The sequence below is a fragment of the Nelumbo nucifera genome, chromosome 1 (genome assembly GCF_055504915.1).
Source record: "Nelumbo nucifera cultivar China Antique chromosome 1, China Antique-T2T, whole genome shotgun sequence".
NCBI lineage: Eukaryota > Viridiplantae > Streptophyta > Magnoliopsida > Proteales > Nelumbonaceae > Nelumbo > Nelumbo nucifera.
The window spans coordinates 68826775-68852005 of NC_142649.1; the positions used below are offsets into that span (position 1 = coordinate 68826775).

General features: G+C 38.9%; 1 protein-coding gene across 3 annotated transcripts; it reads left to right on the forward strand.

The window, feature by feature from the left end:
• Positions 1-2011: 2011 nt before the first annotated feature.
• LOC104594080 (serine/threonine protein phosphatase 2A 59 kDa regulatory subunit B' gamma isoform-like) lies at positions 2012-24367 on the forward strand. 3 transcript variants are annotated; one of them, XM_010254212.3, is made up of 4 exons: positions 2012-2060; positions 2302-2499; positions 2681-4183; positions 23607-24367. In XM_010254212.3, the coding sequence occupies exons 3-4, from the start codon at positions 2912-2914 to the stop codon at positions 23994-23996; spliced, it is 1662 nt and encodes a 553-aa protein (XP_010252514.1). In that variant the 5' UTR covers positions 2012-2060; positions 2302-2499; positions 2681-2911; the 3' UTR covers positions 23997-24367. The 3 variants fall into 3 exon arrangements, with proteins under 3 accessions (XP_010252514.1, XP_019052739.1, XP_088758479.1); XM_019197194.2 differs by lacking the exon at positions 2012-2060 and having other exon boundaries at positions 2069-2499; positions 2783-4183; XM_088902353.1 differs by lacking the exon at positions 2012-2060 and having other exon boundaries at positions 2108-2499.
• The last annotated feature ends 864 nt before the right edge of the window (positions 24368-25231 follow it).

Sequence of the window (25231 nt, forward strand, 5' to 3'; positions counted from 1 at the left end):
TCACACTCTGGATTAAAAGTAAAATAAAGAGATATTATCTAAAATTTACCATGACTTTTTTGTATTTCTCTTAAAATTCATCATGACTTTTTAAACCTCCAAGAGCTCCCCTTGTCATTGATCAGTTTTATTATCCAAAACTCAAATTCCGTTAAAGATTTCCATTAAATCACCGTTGGTGACCATTAATAGAACTATAGAAGTTGTCCAAATAAGCATTTAAGTATTTTATATGACCAAACTATCACTAAATGGTCAATCAATCTTATTAAATATTTTTATAACAAAATTACCCCTAATTACTCATATTTTTAGAGTATATATTTTAAATATATGCAAGTTGGGTCAGGCCTAGGTCGGGCTTGAAGTATTAAGTCTAGGCCCTGTTCTAAAATTTGCAGGCATAGTGTGGGTCTGGGCCTAGGTTAGGGGTAATTTTGTCATAAAAACATTTAACAAACTTTACTGGCCATTCAAGGATAGTTTTGTCAAAAAAAAAACTTAAATGCTTATATATACAACTTCTATTAATGGTCACTAATAAAAATCTTAAGGCTCAGTTTGGAAGAGTACAAATGCAAATATATAGAGTGCAAAACCTTATGTTTTGTATTATTTCGTATGTATTTGCATTGTACATATTTGCATTTGTCCTCTTTCCAAATTGAGCCCAATGAAAATTGAGTTTACTCATAACGAGTTTAAGAGAAAAATAAAAAAAGTAATGATTGGTTATTTGATTTGCACTTAAAATTACAAAAATACTTTATTTTTTTATATATATATGAATAATAATTATATATCATTATTCTTTTTACTTGTTATTGTCAAGTATCAAAATACATATGATGGACCCCATTTCCTTTTAAAATCTGGATCAGATTGTGAAGGTGAATGTTACAATTGATTGCCCCACATAATGGATGGTTTATGTAGGGGGGTGTCAACTGCATCCTATTCAGATATAACTTGATTTCATTCGATAAATATCCTAATAAATTATATATATATGTATAATTTTAATTATATAAAAACTATCTAAAACAATTAATAAATCAAATTCAATTTAAATATTTAAATATTTAATTGAATTCATATTTGAACATCCAATATATCTAATTGAATTCAACTCAAATATTTGTCTGATTTGAGTTGAATTTGGTCCATTTACACATCTAGTTTCATGTGGTGTTTGGAACCATCATCTAAGTATCATATTGGCATTTTTAATCTTATCTTACAATAAATTATATTTGGTTGGGCACAAATTCCATATAGGCGATTTTAACAATATAAAAACAGATTTATCTCATTTTTTTGACAAACATTTCACTTTTTAAAATTTCAATGGAGTGATAAAAAACAAAATATTGAGAATTAAAAGTTAAAACATCATCATACCAAACACCATCTCAATCGACCTTGCATTGGGAACATCTCCCGATACAAGGTCGGGATGTGGCGAATTCACATCTCCGCCCCACAGCACATCTCCGTATTGGGAACATCTCCCAATGATATATCATCAGTCCTGGAGATGTCATCATTCGGAGATGTTCCTAGTATACGACCGGAATGTGCTGTGGGGCGGAGATGTGATTTCAAATGTGACATTGTGGGGCGCTGATGTGAATTCATCTCAATTGGCCATTAGGGGTGACTCCTGACTCGGTCAGGTAGGCCAATCAATTGGCGATTAGGTGGTTCGTATAAAAAAAAAGATATCTAGATGGCATTTTCCAACCTAACCCCTATATTGCCGGGTTTGAATGATTGGAGGATTCACCTTGAAAGCTGTCTTGTGACATTCTACAAGTTTTCCACGTCATCTTATTTCCAGTGCTGTGTTATTGCCTTTTCCACGTGGCAAAGGGAGGTGGTTTGCCACATTTCTTTCTTTTTTTTTGGTAATGAGCCACATTTCTCTCTTTGTTTGACTGACGGGAAACCGAGAAAGTTCGTCGGCGTTTCAGTCGAAATAGAACACGTGGTTGTGTTAAGGCACTGAGGCTGAGGCGGACAGAACAACATCCCATCCACGTCGCGTAAAATGATTCTTGGTAATACAGTCTAAAGCTATGAAGCTCCAAACCTCAAAAATTTTCCTTTTTTGTATGCCAGATTAATGCCTTTTTTTTATTAAATTTTTTTTAGCCTGAAATAATTTTGGTCATTCCTTGTTAAATTCTGGTTTAAGATACGAGGATAGAGAACCTTTTTGTTTATTTATTTATATTTTATACTATATATAGATTTTTTCTTTTATATTTATATAATTATATTTAATTCCTCTTTGCACAGCGGGAGAATTCCTGTCCTGTTGTTTCCCTCTCGCTCACTCTCTCTCCCCGTCGATTCGCATCGTTGGAGGAGGAGAGCTGGTTCGTAGAGGCTATAACTATAGATTTTTAGGGTTTATGCTTGCAGAAACTAGTAAGAATCTACAGCTCGATTTCTAGGGTTTCTTGTTCACCACAGATCGTCGATCGAGCTATAAATGTAAGTCATTTCTTCATTTTTTTGTCATTTATTTAAATTTATTATAGGTGTTACTTGGGTCCTCGCCTTAAACTTCCCACACACATATTCATTTCTCCAATTTCGGACATTTTAGTCTTGATTGATTATGCGAGACTATTAGTATTTGAATTATGGACATTTGAATAATTTCCATGAGCAGAAAGTCTTTCGTTTCTGGATTTCGTTGTTTTGGGTGGAACTGATTAGGGCTTCTTTTCGAATACATGTTCTTATTGAACGGCATCCTTCGGTGAATTATAAGAATGCCTACGGTCTGAGATGTTTCAAGGTGGAAACTGGGATACGCGCTCTGTCTGGAAGGGGGCATCTTGAAAACACGGATTGTTGAAGGAGGTTAGGAACAGTATTCCTTGTTAGGGTCCTGTAAAATATGATTAAGCAAATACTTGGGAAGCTACCTCGAAAGCCCTCATCAAAATCTTCACCTAATGACAGTAACCATAATGATGGGGGGGCTACTGCACCATCTATAAACTCTTTGCATGGAGCAAACCCTGTTACTTCTGGTCATAACAATTCAAAGGGTGGTTCCATTGCTGGAAAAGCTCCAAATTCAGGTTCTGGTGCCTCCCGCAGTAACAATGGGGCTTCCGTGCCACATTCATCGGCTACGAGTAAATCTAATCAAGGGAAGAAATCTGTCCCTGCTGCCTCCCAAGTAGGCCCAGTGTTAGCTTCTACTACCTATGAGGCACTGCCCACTTTTAGGGAAGTTCCAAGCTCAGAGAAGCAAAATCTGTTCATAAGAAAGCTGAACATGTGCTGTATAGTATTTGACTTTACTGATCCCTCCAAGAACCTCAAAGAGAAAGACATAAAGAGACAAACCTTGCTAGAGCTTGTTGACTATATTACCTCAGTCACATCCAAGTTCAATGAGATTGTGATGCAGGAGATCACTAAGATGGTGGCTGCCAACTTGTTTCGGACATTTCCATCATCAAACCACGAGAACAAGCTCCCAGAAACATATGACCCAGAGGACGAGGAACCCACCATGGAACCTGCATGGCCCCACCTTCAGATTGTGTACGAGTTTTTGTTGAGATTTGTGGCTTCATCTGAGACAGATGCCAAGCTGGCAAAGAGGTACATTGATCATTCATTTGTGTTGAGGTTACTTGACCTATTTGATTCTGAGGACCAGAGAGAGAGGGAATATCTGAAGACAATACTCCACCGCATCTATGGAAAATTCATGGTTCACCGCCCATTCATCAGGAAAGCTATTAACAACATATTCTACCGTTTCATCTTTGAGACAGAGAAGCACAATGGAATTGCAGAATTACTTGAGATATTGGGTAGTATAATTAATGGTTTTGCTTTACCACTGAAGGAAGAACACAAACTTTTCCTTGTCCGGGCACTTATCCCTCTTCACAAACCCAAGTGCGTATCGATGTATCATCAGCAGCTTTCTTACTGTATCACTCAGTTTGTAGAGAAAGATTTCAAGCTGGCTGATACGGTAATCAGAGGTCTTCTGAAATACTGGCCTATCACTAATAGTTCAAAGGAGGTTATGTTCCTTGGTGAGTTGGAGGAAGTTCTTGAGGCCACTCAGGCAGCTGAATTCCAGCGCTGCATGGTGCCTTTGTTCAGGCAGGTTGGCAGATGCCTCAACAGCTCACATTTCCAGGTACTCTATTTGGATTAGCAAGCTCTGATTCTCTTTTTTAGCTTGTCATGGTTGTGATTGCTGGATCTTTTCTATCTTTATTGAGTAAGTTATTCCATTATATTAGGTTTTAGTTTGAGAATAAATTAGTATAGACTTACTTAATCTGTTCCTTAGTGAGAAACAAGTTCTGGATAGACTATTCTTGATGTTTGTTTTGATTGGCCTAGCTTAGCAACATGCATTATGTTCATGTTTTTGTCCTATTTAATAAGTAAGGTAAACAACCAAGTATCATATCAATGTGAGGAAGAAGAATTTGTCTCAATCCATGTACAGCTGTATGCTCTATACAACCATGCCATATAGTTTTTTCTTGATTCTAGGAAGCTAAAAGATCCTTCTTGAAAGTTTTTAATTTTTTGGTTTAGTAAATTCTAATTCTTTCGATGGTTACACTTCTGTGCTGTTTGGAATCTTTTTAATGGGTGAAATACCAGTTTTGGAATCATTCCAGTTTTGTTATTCAGGAATTCCAGTTTGACACCTTGTGATTCCTTTCTTTTTCTTTCCTTGCAGGACATATAGGCATCTAGTATGCACTATGAATTCTTTTCTACTGATCAGAAATAAATTATTTCTTTTCTCATGGAAACTAGAAAGCTGTTGGTTGCTAAAGATAGTGTTATTTCTGTTGATTCCTTTGTCTGTAGACATACTATACAACTCATTAAATTTTTTATTGTTTAATCCAATACAATATTTATACTGTGTTAAAATAAATATTACATGCATGTCCATGAATACTCTCTTTTAGGAATTTTAGAGACTTGTCCTGTTCCCATGTCAATGTAATGTGCTTTTAACCTTTCACTCTATTTAGTCAAACAGTTTTTGTTATGGGCCCAGGCGTAGGATCTCATCACGGGTCGGTCCACGGGGAGAACCTCTAGCTTCCCCTTGCCCCTCCCTTTGCGTGCAGACCCTATTGTGGCGACCTAAGGGGTGATTTGTCCAAGAGATCACCCTAACTCTCCTCAACTCTTCTCTTGACTGAAATTCTTGGATGCCTTTATTCAATAATAGTGTCTCCTTAAATAGGAGATTACAAGAGTCTTGCTCTTAGGGAGACTCCTTGCTGAATAGGGAGACCTCCAACTCTATCTTGATAAGATAAGACTGATAAGATAAGATAAGTTTCTCTTAATCCTAATCTAATAAGATAAGATAATCTCTCTTAATCCTAATCTAATAAGATAAGATAATCTAATCTACTAACTTAATAAGATAAGAATAACAAGATAGTCTAATCTAATATGCTGAATGGATAAGACTGTTGCTGCCGAATTGGATAGGATGAGAACACCAGATCATTGCTGCTGCTGCTCCCAATACATGTCCACATCATTACTCCTCTCTTGGACTACGAGCTTGTCCTCAAGCTCGAATTCAGGATGGGTGTCTTGGAACACAGTCAAAGGAATCCCGGATAGGTGGAAGGACTTTGCCCTCTTGGATTGGGTTCCAATGAAGGGGGTTCATCCTCCTCTTCCTCTTGTTTCTCCAGGAGGCAGAAAAGTCTCTTGCACTTGTGCCCTGCTTAGTAGAGTTCATCGCAATTAAAACATTGTCCCCTTGCCCTGCGTTCTGCCATCTCAGCCCTGGACAAGTGTTTAATAGGGGGTGCAACGACGCTGCTCCCCACACTGGATGCTGATCTGGAATTGTTGCTCGTCAGTGGCTTCCGTTCTTGGCTGGCTGCTGAATATGGAGCCATTCTGAGTGGTTCTGGGGATGGCCATGCTGATGGAGTCCGCCCCATACTGAAGGTTTCGGCTGAGTTGTAGCTTGCGTTCGAAGGCGCGAGCTATATTCATGGCTGTGACCAGGTTGGGGGGATTCTGCATCTCCACGTCCACCCGCAGGGGTTCTGCTAACCCAGCGGTGAACATGTCTACCTGCTGGTCCAGTCGCACTGAAGATGCCCTCGCGAGGAGGGTCTGGAACTGGCGGTGGTATTCTGCCATCGTGCTGGTTTGTTTAAGGTTAATTAGCTCGCCTAAGGGGTTGCTTGTCAGTGGGGGTCCGAACCTAAGAAGGCAGTAGGACTTAAACTAGGGCCAACTGAGCCCGGGTTCCTCATGTTCTAACCAATAGAACCAAAGTTGTGCTTCCTCTGTTAAGTGAAAGGCGGCTAGACTTACCTTATCCCGATCGTCTGTCCGTTGATTCCGAAAAAGGTGCTTGCACCGGTACAGCCAGCCCAAGGGGTCTTCGTTGCCGTTGTACGACGGGAATTCTAACCTACTGTACTTGGGGATGAGTGCAGCTCCTTGGCTAACGAACTGCTGTTCGCCGGAAGACTCCGACAGATCTGGTCGGCGGTCGCTAGTGGCTGTCCCCCCTTCAGTGTTCCTTTCCTTGCTAGAAAGGAATAACTCTATCAGACGCCGCAACTCCCTCACTTCGTCTTTGATCTCACGTACTTCTGAACGGGTCTCCACGAGTTGGTGCTCGAGGTTGTGGACCCTGGATGGTAGCTGCTCCAAATCTCCCATGACGCCCAGCTCTGATACCAAAATGTTATGGGCCCGGGAGTAGGATCTCGTCACGGATCGGTCCACGGGGAGAACCTCTAGCTTCCCCTTGCCCCTCCCTTTGCGTGCAGACCCTATCGTGGCGACCTAAGGGGTGATTTGTCCAAGAGATCACCCTAACTCTCCTCAACTCTTCTCTTGAATGAAATTCTTGGATGCCTTTATTCAATAATAGTGTCTCCTTAAATAGGAGATTACAAGAGTCCTGCTCTTAGGGAGACTCCTTGCTGAATAGGGAGACTTCCAACTCTATCTTGATAAGATAAGATTGATAAGATAAGATAAGTTTCTCTTAATCCTAATCTAATAAGATAAGATAATCTCTCTTAATCCTAATCTAATAAGATAAGATAATCTAATCTACTAACTTAATAAGATAAGAATAACAAGATAGTCTAATCTAATCTGCTGAATGGATAAGACTGTTGCTGCCGAATTGGATAGGATGAGAACACCGGATCATTGCTGCTGCTGCTCCCAATACACGTCCACATCAGTTTCCTTGGTAGATTGTCATGTTTATATATAAGAACTAGAGTACTAGACTGCAGCTTGAACAATTGCTTGCAAAGTACACCATGCTTTCACAGTGCAAATTTTGTGATGTAAATAACTATATATACATTTTGGGAGGATGTGTGGATTGGGGATACTCCTTTAGGTGAGAAATTTCCTTCTCTTTGTGATCTGTCCAGGTTCAAGGGTAAGCCTATTTCAGATAACCTAAGTCAACCATCTCACCTTCCAGGGTTGAACTGGAATTTTGGATTTAACAAGAACCTTAGAGAGTCTGAACTTCTTCTTGCAGTGTCCGAGCTGTTAGGATTGCTGAGTTCAGTTTTCTTGGGGGAAGGTGGATCTTTTTCTTGTAAATTCTTTCTACATTCGATGGTTGCCACACAATCTCCTCTTCATTTTCCAGTCAAAGAAATTTGGTGCCCTGCCCTCCCATTCCCCCTAAAATTAGTGCTTTTTATTGGGAAGTTTTTCATGGTTGTATTAATACCTTTGATGTACTTCAAAGGAAAAGACCAAATTGGTGCTTGTCCCCTAACTGGTGTGTCCTGTGTAAATTGAGTGGTGAGACTGCTTTCCACCTTCTAATATCTTGCCCTTTTGTCAGTTTTGGTTGGAATTGGTTTACTCACCTTCTTGGGTGAGGTGGTCCTCTCCTGATAGGGTGGAAGGTTTATTCAACCCTAATGGTATCAGTGGTAAGACAAGGAGGGGAAGGATTCTTTGGAGGTGTATTAGAGCACCAATACTTTGGACCATTTGGGAGGAAAGAAATGATAGAATATTTGAAAGTAAAGAAAAATGCAAGGAAGCTTTAGTTGAAATAATAACATTGAGGGTGGCAATTGGGTAAAAAGCTTGAAGCTGTTTTCAGCTTTTAAGGTCGAAGACTTTTTCAGGGTTTGGGGACTTATTGCTGCTTCATCATCTATGAGACGACAGTTTTTTGAGACTTGGTCCCCTCCAACAGATGGTTGGAAGAAGCTGAACTTTGATGGGAGTTGTGTGGGTAACCCAAGCCCTTCAGGTATTGGGGGAGCCATTAGAGATGAAAATGGATTCATTATTGCTCTGTACTCCAGTCCTGTGGAGGAGGGTGATGTGGCAAGGGCAGAGTTTCTAGCTGCAGCATATGGGGTTGAGAAGGCTAAAGAGTTGGGGATTAATAGACTGATCATTGAGGGAGACTCAAAAACTGTGATAAAATGGTTGGAAGAAAGGGGAAGGGGTGACATGGCAGTTGAAGAATGATTTTAGAAGATTTAAATGGATGTCAAGGAACATGTCAATCCAGGTGGGATGGGTTAGGAGGTCTGCCAACAGTGATAGCTTAGAAAAGCAAGGGCTTCAAAGAACATATATGTTTTGGGCACATTTGTAATTCTGTTCTGGGTCAGCTTACTAAGCTGATTTCTTTTGCAACTTCTTGTTGTATCCTAAAACATTTTAATTAATGAAATTCTTTCAAAGTTATTGATAAAAAAAAAAACTATATATACATTTTAGCTGAAGTACATCATCTGGAGCAAAGGGGGGAAATTAATATGATGCATTAGGCTGCACAAGTAACTAGAAGGGAGCATGGTATATGTGTTAAACATGTTCTTAGTGATTCAGAATCTCATGAGGTCTCTGCCCTTTTATCTTCTCTCAATGAATTCTTCCTCTCCCCCTCCCATTCTGTCAAACACATTTGGTCTCTAACTCCCCATAGCACCTTCTCCATTAAATCTTCTTCCATCATCTTATTGCTGGTTTCTTGCTCCTTGCTCTTCCATATAGTAGAATTTGGCTTTCCTTGGCTCCCCTAAAACTTTCCTTATGTATTTGGGAGGCTGTTTGGGGGCACATTAATACAGGGGATGATATTCAAAGGAAAAGAAGAGGCCAGCTCTATGTGTTTCCTACGCCTGTAGAGTGCATAATGTGCATAAGGGATGGTGAATCCATTGGCCATCTCCTTATTAACCATATGGTAGCCTGACATTTATGGCAATTCTTCCTGGGCCTTGTTTATGGTGGCAGTTGTAATGGCCTTCTTGCAAGCTAGGTTCAAGGGGAAAAACTTTTTGGAAGGCTTCAATTCATATCATCAGGTGGTGTATTTGGGAGGAGCACAATAGAAGAATTTTGAGAACACTTCAACCCCTTGGGAAGGTCTTAGGGGTGACTGGTGAGATTATATCTCAGATCTTTTCATTGATGTTGTCTTGAAAGCAGTTCAAAGGACTTAATTATGGTGGCTTGGATAGAAATCTTTTTGAAGTTGGGCACTCATCTTTTGTTGATCCTCATCTCAGGTCTCAGCCCTATGCTTATCCAAGGCCGGGTGTAGATTTCATCTTGATGTTTGCTGGCACTTGCAGATCTGGTACTGGTCACTTGGGGTCAGTTGGTATTGGTGGCTCAATTGTTAAAGATGATTTGCGTATGCTAATGAAGTGGAAGGCAGGGTCCCCCTGGTTGGTTTAAGAATAACCAAATCCATTTTTTTTTTCCAGTTCTTGTTGTTGAAGGAGATTCAAAGAATGCTATAGGATGGGCTTCCGATAAGGATTTGAGTCCTTGAAGGCTTGCTCACCTTTTACATGAGATCCATCACATTTTAGCTTCCTTCATTTGCTTGTTTAGATGGATTCCCAGGGAGATGAACTCAAGGGCTGATGCATTATCTAAATCTGGGGTGGATAATGCCTCTTTATATACTTATAAAAAAATGTCTCGTTATATGGTGCTAATTCTTAATTCTTTGCCTATGCATTTTCTGGGTGGTTTCTTGGCTTTGTGCTATTTTGATTGTACATTTTCTCATGTACATCCCCTCCCCCTTTTTTTCCTTGAAATGAAAGTTTTCTAAAAAAATTGATAAAAAAAAGTAACTAATGGGAATGCCAAATTATGCTTGAGAAAGTTATCCTTGTAAAATATTACATCCATGCCTCTTAGTGTCTATAAAGCAGTGTTGCTTGACATAGAAATCAGAATCTGACATGTATCCAGAAGTCCAATTTGGTGAACTAAAAAAAGTAAACAAAATTTTATTATATATTAAATATTATGATTTAATATTTATTCTTAAAATTCATAGATCAATATAAGTATAACAACTTAAATAGTTAACAGTTAAATTACAATTTACAATTGATAAACTAAACTCATGGCTTTTGCCTACTTGCTACTTGGGCCACATTATCTGTTTTTCATTGTTTTCCTAATTTCAATGTTAATTGGAAAAAGGTTCAACAAACAATAAGTCAAAAGTTAAATTTAAAGTGGTAAAATACCAATACTAGAGCTCCTTAGTGGACAGTGCAAATGGTTGGACCATTGTTACATAAATGCATTTAAAGTGAGGAATGTAGTTTGGAGATTTGATGCAGCAGGCATTTTGGTAAATCCACTTGGTTCGCACTGTAGTTGAACGGTACAAATATTGTAACGATTGATTGAAAAGACCAGCTTTCGCTAGGACTAACAATTCAATGAAGTAGTGGAATTTCACAGGGATACTCTATGGATGTATACATTGAAGCATGCAAATCTTTGTCTGTATTTCTCTTCTTTTTCTTGATTTCTTTGCTATTCTTTGTTTTCTTCACTATGATACCCAATATAATTGTGACCTGTTCACCCCTATTTTAGCCATTGAGTTGTCCACATTATTTATCATTGTACACATGTAAATGTGATAATCAATTGTCTTGCAAGGTTTTTGATTTCTCTCTTTACAGTTTTATAGTCTCCTTCCACAATTAGGTTTCTTAGATTGAGTCTTTCCCACTTTCAGCCCTTGTAATTGGCTAGCAATTCAGTTCTTGTGGAGTCTTCGACGCCTATGGGTCCAAGGAGAATGGGGCGAAGTCATATATAGTTTTTACCATTGCACCGCTCTTAGCATGACAGTTTCAATGAGGCCTACTTTGAGTCTTTCTTTGATTCTGTCTTTTGATTGTGTCTTCTCACATTCCTTTCTTTCCACACTGGTTGTAGGATTGTTGTCCTTCTGCATTGCCACACTATCTTCCCTCTTTTCTTGGGGAAAGTGAAGAAAGCTATCCCAAATTAACTTCTCATAATTTCATATTCTTATGGGGTGTCCATTTGCAACTAAATAGAGAAAAGAACTAATCTCAAGCAAGGTTCAAAGTATCAATACACCCTGATATGCTGGAAGGGGTGTATCAGTACTTTGTACCTAACTTGAGGCTTTTTTTTTTTAGTTTTTTTTTTCAAAAATAGGTTAGGGGGTATGTCTTAGGCCTGCTACCCCCTAAAATGGGTCAAAAGGCCATTTTCCCTGTGTTTCAAGTCATAGTTTTCAAGGTGACAAGGCAAACCTAGGTGATGAGAGCGCTTAGTCGCCTAGTTTCCTAGGCACCTGCATAGACGTTGCTTAATGTTCAAAAAATGACAGAAAAATAAGGGCCTGAGCCCCTGTTTTTGTCATAGAAATATTAGTAAAAGAAGGGGTGTAGCCCCTATTCTTGTCATAGAAAAAAAGAAAGCATGAATAAAATCCTTAGAAATGATGGAGAAGAAAGGGTAGAGGCCATGTTTTTGTTCCAGGGATGGAGCCGAGCCTCTATTTTTGCTCTAGAAGAAAAGAAGGGACGGAGTCCCTGTTTTTGTTCGGAAAAAAAAAAGAAAAAGAAGGGGCGGAGCCCTTATTTTTTTTCCAAAAAAAAAAAGAAAAAAGGGGGCGGAGCCCCTGTTTTTGTTCAAAAAAAAGAAAAATTGCTCCAAAAGAGAAGGGGTGGACCATTCCTCCTATGATTGTTGATTTTCCTTGTCTCTTCAAAGACTTCAAACAGCTTTCCTCGTTTCTTTAGTCTTCGAACATCGAATAGCTATCAGAGAACCCTAACGAAATAAGAAACTAACAAAAAATATATGATTTTATGAAAGAATCAAAGAAATAAAATAAATGATTCAGTGTATCTTACTTATCTTAATATTATAAGCTCAAAATATAAAAAATATAAGAAACTTGAAGAACTTATATATAAGTGTCATGGCATTTGGGCAAGCCGAACACTAAAAAGTGTGCCACCTTGACAGCTATGATTGGACAGACACTGATATGACGTACCGTATCAAAAATTTGAACCTTGATCTCAAGTACTAGAGACAAACAGGTAGGAGATTAGCAAATAGGAAGTAGGTTTATACTTAATAACTTGCATTGCAAAGAAAACTCTTGTGGAGTGACAGAAAGTCGAACTTCTGTTTTGGAAAGCTGCATAAATGTTAATCTTAAAATGAAATACCTCCCAATAGAATGCCCAAAATTTTGATGGGATTGGGCTGTTCAAAATAGTCCTTGCTGGAAAAACTTGCTAAGATCTAGGTGGCATTTGGCAAGTCTTTCCTTGCAGTCTTTTGGGCTTTGGCAAGCTCGAAAGACCAAAAATCAGTCCTTTTCCATTTGGTAACCAAAAGCTAATAAGACCAGAAGACGCATGTGCAGAAAGACCCGAAAAGGCTGAAAACGTCGAATTTTGGGAAGCTTCAAATGAAGCTTTCTGGTCTTTCTGTGTGGTAAATAGCCTCTAAATGCATTTTTAAAAGCCCGGTAGACTGAGCCACATGGTCTTTGTCTTTAAAGACAGGACCCCAAAAGCCTCAATACGTCTTTTGGCCATTTGGGCTGCTGGAAGATCTTTCTAGGAAGACTTGCCAAACAGCACCCTAGTTTAACTAGTGAGAATCCTAAAAAGGGATGTATAGGACTAGACTCTTAAGGAATTAAGGGTCTAAATGTAGGTGCTAGGTTTGGAAAAGTCAAAGAAAAAATTTCTTAAACTGTAGGGATCAAATTCAATGCTTTAGAAGTTTTGGATTCCCTTAAATCCCTCATGAGCCCCAAGTTCAAAGAGATTCTTGAAACAGAACAAGAAACAAATTTTGAAATGGATTCTTGCTTGTATGAAGAGATAGAATAGACGAAGGGAAAGAAGTCTTTTAAGTGTTTATTTCTGTTGGAATGTTTACTTTGTTTTTCTTTGTTTGTATTCTGCTGAGTTAGGGTCTGTTTGGTCTAGTTAAAGTAGTTTTTTTTATCATTGTTTATGTACTCTAACTATAGTGGGGGCATAAGGGTCTTTTCCCTTTTAATTATGGTTGCCCTATATATGATAATGTAAGCTGGCGCCACCAGCCAGTTTTGAAGACTCCAAACCCTTTCTCTTCTCTTCTCTCTTCTCTTCTTACTTGTGTCTCCGCTCTTTTGCTAATAGTTTCCCCACTAGAGACCTTCCCCGAATTTAGTTTTGTTTTCCATACAAACATCATGGCGGACATTGCAAAAAAGTTTGTAAGTAGTTGGGAAATGACTTTCCAAAGTGTAAGCGCGTGGACTTCGCAGAGGTGGTGGTCAAACATTCGAAGGTTTGGGGAAATGGCAACGAGGAGGAACCATAGGGGAAATATAGGAGTGGAGAATGATTGGATCCTAGGAGGGGCTGCACTATGTATCCCCCAGTGAGGGATCAGGCCGTTGTAGTTCTCCAGCGATGGGATTTCAGATGAAGGTGACAACTGACAAAGTTGATGGAGGAAGACTGTTGGAAGAGAGGGAGCCTAGAGACAAGGTTCAAAATATTGATACACCTCTGTGTACCGGCAAAGGCGTATCAGTGCTTAGATACACACAAAAACATTCTTTTTTTTTTCAAAATTTGGTTTTGGGGAGTTAAATTCAAGTATTTGGGGTCCCGAAACACCTGTAAACAGGTATATCGGGACCCAAAAGATACGATAAGATACGTCCGATATGGGGTGTATCCTATTGAAATTTTGAACTTTGCCTAGAGAGAGAGAGAGAGCAGGGGGAGGGAGAGAGAATATTCGGGTCTTGCTCATTCGGAAATGGGTACCCAAAATATATTTTCTTCCTTTTTTCGCTTAAATGATCTTTTCGGAATCTTCTAATAAATTTGCCACCTTAGCATAGTTAGCCAGTTGTTAGCCACTAACCCAATAAAAGCATGGCTTAGTCTACCATTTTATGATCTGGGTTGGATTGGGCTGGTCGGGTTTGGGTTCAAGTCAGGTTAACCAGGTCTATTCTCTTTTATATGTCCATGCCCTTACACAAGGAGAGGCTAAGGAAGTTCTAGCAGAACCCTTGCATATGACCCATTTGTCATACCATGGGTGCATGAAAGAACCTTACTCATCCAAAAAGAAAATTACAAAAACCTTGTACTATTCCATAGCCTATTAGCTTCTAGAGATAATAGTTAAGCCATTTGCCCAGTAAAGCAGAATTATTGTCCACTGACCTCCCCTTGCAAGAGAATCTACTAGATCTGTTTTCTCGGTATTATATTATACATTACAGGGGATTAAGGGGTGGGGGTAGAACAAGGTGCACGTGAGGAGAGCCTATAGTTACATGGTTTGATCCCATACCTCCATGTTGTGAAGGATACCGAGTGACTCAGTCACTGGCAATCTGCTAGTAGTAAATCACACCTGCAATAATCTGAATTAAAAGAAAAGAAACAGGAGAAAAGAGCGAGATTGAAGAGAGAGAAGTGATGGAAGAAGAAGATGGAAAAAAGGGAAGAAGAGAGAGTAGTTCAAAACCTCTCTTCAGCTCCCAATGGTCTCTTTTATTCTTTTATTGTAAAAAATAAGGACAATTACATGAGTGCCCTTAGTAGGGCGTCCATCACTAAAGACAACAATAAAAAACAATAAAAAAAGAGAAAACAGGCCCATAACTAAAGCCCACTACCTACTAACACAAGTCATAAACATAACTTAAAGAAAAACAAAGAAACTAAGGCTCATTTGGCCTGTTATCTCTACACTCCCCCTTAAGCTGAGCATAGATATCAATCATGCCCAGCTTGCTTACACAATGTTGTAACTTTGCCTTGGGGATACCCTTTATTAGAACAACTGCTAACTGTTGCTCTGAGGCAATAAATGGAAGGCAAACTTCTCTTGAAGCTACCCTTTCTCTTATACAATGCCAATAAACTTCAATATGTTTTGTCCTATCATGCTGAACTAGGTTGTGAGCTATGTTGATCACAACCTGTTTATCACAATAAAGCATTAAGGGCTTATCATCTATAATACCCATCTCCTCTAGAAGTGACCTGAGCCATAACAACTCTAAAACTCCATGTGTCATTGCCCTATACTTTGCCTCAGCTGAAGACCTGGCTACTATTGATTGTTTCTTACTCCTCTAGGAGGCAATGTTCTTTGCGACCAAGGCACAATAACTCGATGTAGATCTATCATCAATACTACCAACCCAATTGGCATCTGTGTAAGCCTCTAGCTTCATGTGTCCATGCCTAGAGAAGAGGATACCCTTTCCTAGAGTTCTCTTTAAGTAACAAGGAACTTGTTCTAAGGCAGCCATATGTGCGTCTTTAGGGGCATGCATAAACTGACTGATCACACTAACAGCATAAGAGATATCTAGTCATTTCATGCAAAGGTATAGCAATTTCCCCAAAAATCTCTAGAACACTCCTATGTTTGCCAAAAGCTCATCATCATTAGCTAAGAGTTTATGGTTTTAGCATTAATAGGTGTAGAAATAGGTTTCGCACCAAGTTTCCCAGTCTCTGTGATAAGATTTAATACATACTTCCATTGGGAGATGACAATGCCATCTTTAGACCTAGCAACTTCAATTCCCATGAAGTATCTCAACTCCCTTATATCCTTAATTTCAAATTTTGAGTTAGGGAATATCTTGAGTGCCTGCCTGAACTTCCTCTATATCACTCCCTATAATATCAACATCATCAACATAAACAATGAGGAAGGTAACCTGAGTGCCTTTCCTCTTCACAAACAAGGTATGGTCAGACTGTGTTTGTGTATAGCCAAACTCAACAAGTGTAGCTCCGAATCTATCAAACAAAGTTCGTGGGGATTGCTTGAGGCCATAAAGAGATTTCTTCAACTTGCATACCTTGCCTTGCATTTCCTTACCATACATACCTGGTGGAAGTGACATATAAACCTCTTTAGTCAAGTCTCCATTTAAGAAAGCATTCTTCACATCAAATTGATATAAAGGCCAATCAAAACTCACTGCCAAGGATAACAGAACTCTCACTGTGGTCATTTTTGCAACTGATGAAAAAGCCTCCATATAATCAACTCCATATACCTGAGTATAACCCTTGGCTACTAGCCGGGACTTATACCTCTCAATGGTGCCATCAACATGATACTTGATAGTAAACACCCACTTACATCCCACTGGTTCCTTCCCATGAGGCAAATCTATAATATCCTAGGTACAATTTTTACAAAGTGCTTCTCTTTCAGTTCTCATAGCCTCCCTCCATTATGGTTTAGACAAGGCCCTTGTAATTTGACTTGGGTATAGGCTGAGAAGAAATGGAGGTTAAGAAAGAATAATAAGACGAGGATAATAGGCTGTAAGATAGGTGTTTAGATTTTGGAAATTCAATGTGTTGAACATTTCCTCTTACCTTTTTTCACAGCAATAGGTAGGTCCAAGCCTGGGAAGCAGGCGGTGAAGGACTTGTCCTCTCTTAAGGAGTTGAGAGTCTCTGAGGCTCAACTGTAGATGAGGGAACAACCTGATCATGTCGTAGCCTTTGTCTCTGATACCACCTTTGAACAATAGGATGAGTAATGAAAATTGGAGGACTAGTAGGAGTAGGAATGGTAGAACTAGGAGACAAAGGCTCTGCCACTAGAAAAAAAGGAACAACAGGAGATTGGACCTCAAGGATCAGTTTCCGTTTTTGTATGCTCTTTCTGATTTGAAAAATGAGCCGATCTCGTCTTTCACCACCCCGTCCTCTTCCACTTCTGGGATTGGGTGGAACTTGGGTCTAAGAAGGGATTTGAGGGACTCAGACTTCAACAGTATTTCAAGCCTTATTGCACTTATTGATAACATTGTCTTAGACCCCACTAGGGCGGATTCTAGAATTTGGACACCTACCCCCAATGGTATTTTCTCTTGTGCTTCGTTCTTCAAAGTCTTAAGTCAGTCCACCAGTCCTACCCTTCCCCCTTTCCCTGTTGGTGAGGTTTGGTGCAGAGCTATACCCCCTAGGGTTGGTAGTTTTTGTTGGGAAGCCTATCTAGAAAGAATCAACACTGGTGATCTACTTCAAAAGAAGAGACCCAACACTTGCTTGTCACCTCAATGGTGTGTTCTGTGTAAAGCGGATGGAGAGACTGGTTTTCACCTACTGGTGTCTTGCCACTTTGCGAGGTCAATTTGGGATTGGGCTTTCTCCTTATTTGGATGCAGTTGGAATCCCCCATCAGACTTGCAGGGCCTTTTCTCCCCTTCCTTTTTCAAGTGGCAGATAAAAAGGGGAAGGACAATGTGGAGAGGACTAAGGGCTGCAGTATGTTGGACACTGTGGGAAGAAAGAAACTCCAGGATATTCTCAGAAACTCAGAGAGGAGCAGCAGATCTGAGGTCTATCATACATATTAGGGCGGTAAAATGGCTGAAATCTTTGGAACTATTCACAGATTACATTGTGGATGACATGTTGAGGAAGTGGGGTGAAATTGCAAATTGCACGTAGACCAAGTCAGTAATGAGTGTGGCTTGGACCCCCCCACCTAGTGGATTCTTGAAATTAAACTTTGATGGGTGTTTTTAGGGATGAAAATGGGGTTATCTCTGCTATGTTCTTAGGTCCAATTGGAGTGGGTGACTCCCTTAGAGTTGAGATCTTTGCAATTATGGAAGGAGCCCGAAAAGCTAAGGAATTGAACATTAAGAAACTCATAATTGAAGGGGATTCAGAGGTGGTGATAGGGTGGCTGACTAAAGATCAAAACGATTTATGGAAGTACAATAATGAGAGGAGGAAATTCAAGTGGCTGGTGCGGGAGATGGAAGTTAAGACATGTTGGATTAAAAGATCGGCTAATTCCCTAGCTGACGGTTTAGCTAAACAAGGGGCAGAAAGGAATTCATTGTTTTGGGCTAAGTTGTAACATTAGTGTCTTTTTCTTTTTTCCTTTCTTGAAGCTCTTTGTGACTCTTGGAAGATAAGTGTGTTTGTCTTCCACTTGTAAATTTTCTACTGATGAATTAATGAAAGTGTTGTTGATAAAAAAAAAAGGAGAAGGCAGAGGAAGTGGTGAAGAAAACAGTTTAACGAAATGCTCCCCCTTAGAATAATGACCATAAAATGGAAGTGACTTTACAAAGGTAACATCTATGGAGACAAAACGAGTTCCACTAGTGGGATTAAAATAACCATAACCCTTTTGTGTGGAGGCACACCCTAAGAAAATGCACTTCTGGGCCTTGGGTTCAAACTTATATCTATGAGAAATAGGGACATGAACATAGCATGTGCACCCAAAGACATGCAATGGAAGAGGAAACAGGACGGCAAAGGGAGAGTTGAACTCCAAGACTCGAGAAGGCATGCGATTAATAAGGTAGGTAGCTGTCATCACTGCATCACCCCAAAATCTCACTGGAACATGGGAGGCAAAAAGGATGTTCTTGGCTACTTTAACATGTTGATTCTTTCTCTGTGCTACCCCATTCTGTTTTGGAGTACGAGGACAAGAACTTTGATGCATGTATCAAATAGGTAAGCACAAATTCATGAAACTGTTTTACAAATTTAAGTACTTTAGCACGGGAACACATAAGATAATAAAGCTAGGTATAACGAGAAAAATCATCAATAAACAAAATAAAATATTTATAACCACCCATGCAAAGTAAATGGCATGACCCCCACACATCAAAATGACCAATATGAAAAGGAACTGTAGATCTTTTATTTCTTGTAGAATAAGAGTTTCTACAATGCTTTGACAACTCGCATGACTCACAATGTAGACTTGACAACTTAGTTTCTTTAAACAAAACAGGAAACAAAAGACTCAATTTAGAAAAAGAAATATGACCTAGTCGATAATGACATAACATAATATGACTGGCTGAGACTCGGACACATTTGAACCAAAAGCTGCTCTTGGAGGTGATACTTGACTTTGTCCAGGCATGTCCAACAGGTATATCCCTTTTGCCTCATGGCCACTCCCAATCACTTTCTGAGAGTCTATGTCCTGAAAAACATAGTAAGAAGGGAAAAAGGTCACACTACAATTCAAAGATTTTGTCAAATTACTAACTGAAAGCAAATTAGTGTTTAATTTAGGAACATGAACTGAGGATAAGGTGATGGTGTCTGAAACTCTGATGTTTCCTTTGCTAGAGATAGGAGCAAGAGTCATCAACAAGGGTGATCTTATCTTGCCTAGATAAAAGCCGGTAAGTAGAAAATAAATGGGACACACTAGTCATATGGTCAGAGGTACCAGAATCAATTATCCAAGGGTTCCTACGATTACTTGAGATAGAAGCATGATTCGTAGTAGCACGAATACCTGAATGGGTATATGCGTATGAAGAGGGAACTGGCTCTGATGAAGTAGGTGTTGTAGCAGTAAGACTCTAGGTGACTAATCATTTGGCTATACTTCTCATACTCAGCCCTGGTGGCTGCTGGTTGCTCTCCCACTGACTTCTCACCACCATGCTCCTGTTCACTCTGTGAGGAGGTGGCTACATTTGCATTTCCATCTTTCCCATTCTCATTCATTTTTCCACAGTTTGCATTTTTGAGTCTGGCATGTATAAGCTCTGGATGCAACTTCCAACAGGTGTCTTTAGCATGTTTAGGCTTCTTACAGTATTCACAAACATCTTTCTTCCCAGTGCTAACTTTCGACTTCATTTCGACATTAGCATAGTGATCCATCTATGGCTCTACAGATTGAACCTATCTCCTTATCACCTCACCACTCACCATAGCATAAGCTTGAGATAAAGTCACCTCATCCTTTGCCAAAACATTTTGTCTCACAATATCATACTCCGGGTTGAGTCCAGTAAAACCCGATTTCTTTCCACCAGTTTCCTATGTGTTTCAACGAAGGTTTTAAAAGGCTAAAGGTGTAGTTGAGGCGGAATGGCCCAAAAAGGTGAAGCGTAAGCTTCAAAGTTTAAGGAAAAAATTAATTAAACTTTGTAAATCAATGAAAATAACATATAGTATACCAAATTAAAATGATAGAAGTCACACATCCATAAAATAAAAGTTTATAAGCAATGAATTTTGGAGTTTAATCATTAAATAAAATAGTAACTAATCAACTAACAATTATAAACATTTTACATTTCATGTAAAAAACCAAACCAATTTATTAGGAAAGAAACATATGAAGAATAATCCACATAATTGATATTAGATTTATGGCCATCCAATAGTTAAAAAGAAAGGAAATTATTATTATTATTATTATTATTATTATTATTATTATTATTATTGTTATTGTAATTGTTATTGTTATTGGGACATTACATTTAGAATAATAAGAAAAATCTCACTTGATTTATCCAAAAGAAACTAGGAACTTGATTAGTCCTTTTTGCATTGAACTCTATTAAAATGCTAAGAGAAGATAACAGAATTTGATTTGCCTTATTGGTTTTTCATTTTTATTTTTTTTATTTGGCTCATAATTGTTGAAGTTTTTTCCTATTGTTTTAAAGTACAAAAATACATTTTTTTTTTGCATTAAATCACTAATTAATCATTAACACTTGAGGCTTACACCTTTTTACGCCTTAGGCTACGCCTCATGCCTTGAGGCTTGTGGCTTACACCTCATTTTGACAAAGAAGCCTTGAGGCAAAATCTGTGCGCCTTGCCTTTTAAAACAATGGTTTCAGCATCCTTTGTACACCCCCAAACCACAGTCTCCATCAAATCAATCTCATGCCAAAGAGATCTTAGCATGGGGAAGTAAATAGCTAAGGGCTTCTCCCTTGTCTTAGATTATTTACATCATTCTTCAATTTGTAAGCCCGAGCAACATTTAATTTTTGGGAATAGGTCTCTGTGATACTATCCCATACATCTGCAATTTTCATCCACAAGTAGTGCTGGCTAATATGTGGCTGCATAGAATTCATTAACCAACCCACTACTGTGTAATTCTCCTGCATCCACCTCTCATAGGTAGGGTCATCCTCTCCCGGTTTCTTCTTGCTCCCAGTGATGTAACCCCAAGCTAAATAATTGGTCCCATCTAGCCTTATAGTGGTCACTACCCCAAAAAGATTCTCCATTGACCCCTCCATGTCCAAACTCGAAATCTATGGGATATTTGGTTTCTCCTCCAGTTTGCTCCATTGAGTGAAACAAAGATCAAAATAAGTCTCAACTAAGCTAGAATTGCTATACAAACAAAAAGCTACTCTTCAAACAACCAAATCTAGAGTTTCATAGGACCCACCCGAATGAGAGGAGGAGAAAGTTAAACCGCTCCTACCAGAGGTTCTAGAACCATGTCCAACTCAAGTCACCCTTAATTAAAATCAAAAGACTACCCTTTGATCTACAAGCTCCAGCTTCAAAGTGTCTCTAGGACTTGTAACTAGTTTTCTCCTGTTGTTTAGGGTTTTCGGGAAAAAAATTCCAAGAACCTATCTTGGGCTTCAATTGGGGATGAAAAACTTCACAAAACCTCCCCAAAAACCCTCCCATTGGGCTACATAAGCTGCTCCCTAATCAGCCAATCAATTCTCCATGCCCACTATGTATGGGAAAGAGAGAAGAAAGAAAAGAAGGTGAGAACCTGCTCTAATACCAAGTTGTAAATAACACCTGCAATAATCTGAATTAAAAGAAAAGAATTAGGAGAAAAGAAGAAGATTGAAGAGAGAAAAGTGATGGAGGAAGAAGATGGAAAAAAAGGAAGAAGAAAAGAGAGTAGTTCAAAACCTCTCTTCAGCCCCCAATGATCTCTTTTATTATTTTGTTGTAAAAAAATAAAGACAATTACATGAATGCTCTTAGTAGGGTGTCTATCACTAAGGACAACAATAAAAAACAATAAAAAAAGAGAAAACAGGCCCATAACTAAGGCCCACTACCTACTAACACAAGTCAAAACATAAGAAAAACAAAGAAACTAAGGCCCATTTGGCCCATTATCTCTACACTGCTCCCATCTAAGAAGTATTCAATCTAGAAGCTAAAGATTTTGCCTCTTTGATTAAATGGTGGGGTATCCATAGACATTCCCAGCTCATCCATGATCCACCCAATAATTACCACCTAAGGAATCAACCATGCTATTAGCTGGCCCTTGCACCCATTGAAACCTTACATCCATTATCTTTAGTTAGCCACTTAAACTTTTTTAACTCATTCCTGTACACCCACGAGGCCACAAAGTATTCTCACTATTCTGCAGCCACCCTATCACCAATTGCGAGTCCCCTTCAATGATCAATTTGTTCACATTCAAGTCCTTTGCGCTTTGCATGCCCTCCTCCATCATTGCTGCTTATCCATTTATTGATTGGATAAGCAGCAATTCTTAAATCTTAACAGATGAATGTGAACAAGAGATCTGGACTTAACAAGACAAGATGTGCCCAGATCAACCCCCACCCCCAATAGTATAATAAGAAAGAGAATGGAAGCTGATCAAAGTAAAAAAGGAGAAAAAGAGTGAAAATATTGTAAAAACAGAAAACTTAGTAGGGAAAAAAGCAGGAAAAGGATGAGATTACTGCACTTCATTTCCTCCTTTCCAGTGGCACAAGAATCATCAAATCAAGCTCCTAGTTAGAATTAAATGAGAATTTATAAAAAAAGAGTTCAAAATTGATATTTCACTGAATGCAGCTTTTATCTTTGACTTGATGAACTGATCATTCATGGTAGAACCAAAAGACTGGATAATCTTTGTTTCTATTATTTATCCTTTTGACTCCTTTTTTGAAAGGTACTCCCATCTCCTTGTTCCTTTTGTTTCTATTCTTCATCTTCCTTTGTGAAACCAAAAGAGTTGGCTCTTACCACATACAACTCAACTACATCCTAACTATTTGAGGTTGGCCACACGAATCCTGTCCCACCATTATGCTCTATAAAGAGCCATCTTTTTCTATCAAATTATTTCTTACCACATTTTCTTTGGTGTTCCCCTTGATCTTCTCATGCATGCTTTTTAATATTTTTTTGTTGACGTCAATTTCTTAATTATTTGAGTAAATATTCGTCTTGTTTTCAAGGGACAGTTTGACGGGGCATCTTTTACACTCTCTCTCTCTCTCTCTCTCTCTCTCTCCCCCTCTGCTAGGAATTATGGTTATCAAGTCCTATTGCTTGAACTGGAAGAACATTCAAACATCTCATTTTACCTTGTAAATTTGCATGATGAAATTCCAGTACTAGTTTTCGTGATAGCCATCTTGTCACTGAAATTTTATCATGTTTTCATTGCTCAAGATACAATACTTTGTGTTGCAGGTAGCAGAGCGAGCTTTGTTCCTTTGGAACAATGACCACATAAGGAATTTGATAACACAGAACCGTAAGGTGATATTTCCAATAATCTTTCCAGCCTTGGAAAGGAACACCAGAAGTCACTGGAACCAGGCTGTCCAGAGCCTGACATTGAATGTGAGGAAGATCTTCACGGACGCTGATCCAGAGCTCTTTGAGGAATGCTCGATCAGATTCAAGGAAGATGAATTGAAGGAGAAGGAGACACAGGAGAAGCGGGAATCTACATGGAAGCGCTTGGAAGATGTTGCAGCCTCCAAGGCTATAAGCAATGAAGCTGTGCTTGTCTCCAGGTTTGCCTCTTCCCTGGCCATTGCTACCAGCACAACTCCACGAGCCACTGTGGGTAGTTGAGAGCTGTGAGCTTTGAGGTTTGTATGTGTTTTCTTGATGATTCAGGGACCCAGGGGGGAGGAGTGTAAGGTTGGCCCCTCTGTTATTTTGCATATATTATAATCACACCTGCAGAATTGAAGGTGGGGGGGGGGGTCCTTGGCTATTGGGGGCAGTTCTTTTTTTGGGTCCTATTAATCCCTTTCTCCTTTCAATGGTCTCAGCCATCAAAAGCGTTAAGTGTGTGTATCATAAGGGATTTGGTTATAGAGGTAGTAGTAATTCTGCGGATTTCCTACTTAATGATCTTTATTTCATGTAATAGTGCAAAGATTGTATCCTTTTGTGCTTCTGCCCATTGGTAATTCAAAGTTACCCCTTTCCATTTGTCACCGTGATTTTTTTAGAAAGAAACGCATTATACAATCTCTCTCATGTTCGTCCATGTTCCGTTTTTTTGTTTTGGTTCATCTGGCTCAATGGCATGGTTAGTCCAATAAACATGTCAACCTGGAGGCACGGGCAGGAACTAAGCTTCTGAACTGGCATAAAGATGGGCTGTCTTGATGCCGGAATGGCATCTTTGTCTTGTATTCTTTGTGGTTAGGGCTGCTGCATTGGACTCCAAAAAAAATTTGATACCTGAATGGGCATCCGTTCTGATTGTCTCGAATTCGAATTTGAATATTAAAACCTGATCTATTTGGTAAAGGGATTTCAGATTGGGATTTGGAATTTCAAATAGTTGAATGAATAAGAGCGAATCTACCATCATACTCCAACCACTTATAACCATACGAGTTAACTTAGTGCAAGCCTTTAAACAAATTTCAAATAGTTGAATGATTGATTATTACAATGTATAAAGTCATAACAAATTATAAGTATATTGTTTCATAAACATGCATATCTTAATTATTATCAATTTTCTCGTTACTCAGCATTTCCTACTTATTTACCGATAATTCGTAGTCGTACTCCATAGGGGTGAGTAAATGGGTAGGTTTGACTTGGAACCGAATGGAATCGACTTTGAATCGGCCTTGAATCAATTCTATCAAATCTGTTATAGATTAGGCTCTAGTTCCAAATTCTTGTTACCAACTCCCACTTAGGCCAATTCCAAAGTCTAGGGGTTGACTTGATGAACCGATCTTGGTGAAATGTGCCTTAGAACCAAATTTGCCTTGAAATAAACTCCAAAATACATTTGTCGGTGTAAAGATTTGAAACCAAACACTCATGGTTACAAAGGT

Coding starts and splice junctions, on each gene's coding strand:
- LOC104594080 (XM_010254212.3), top strand. CDS start 2,912: ATGATTAAGCAAATACTTGGGAAGCTACCTCGAAAGCCCTCATCAAAA. Junction 4,184..23,606: donor TCAACAGCTCACATTTCCAG/GTACTCTATTTG, acceptor TTTGTGTTGCAG/GTAGCAGAGCGAGCTTTGTT.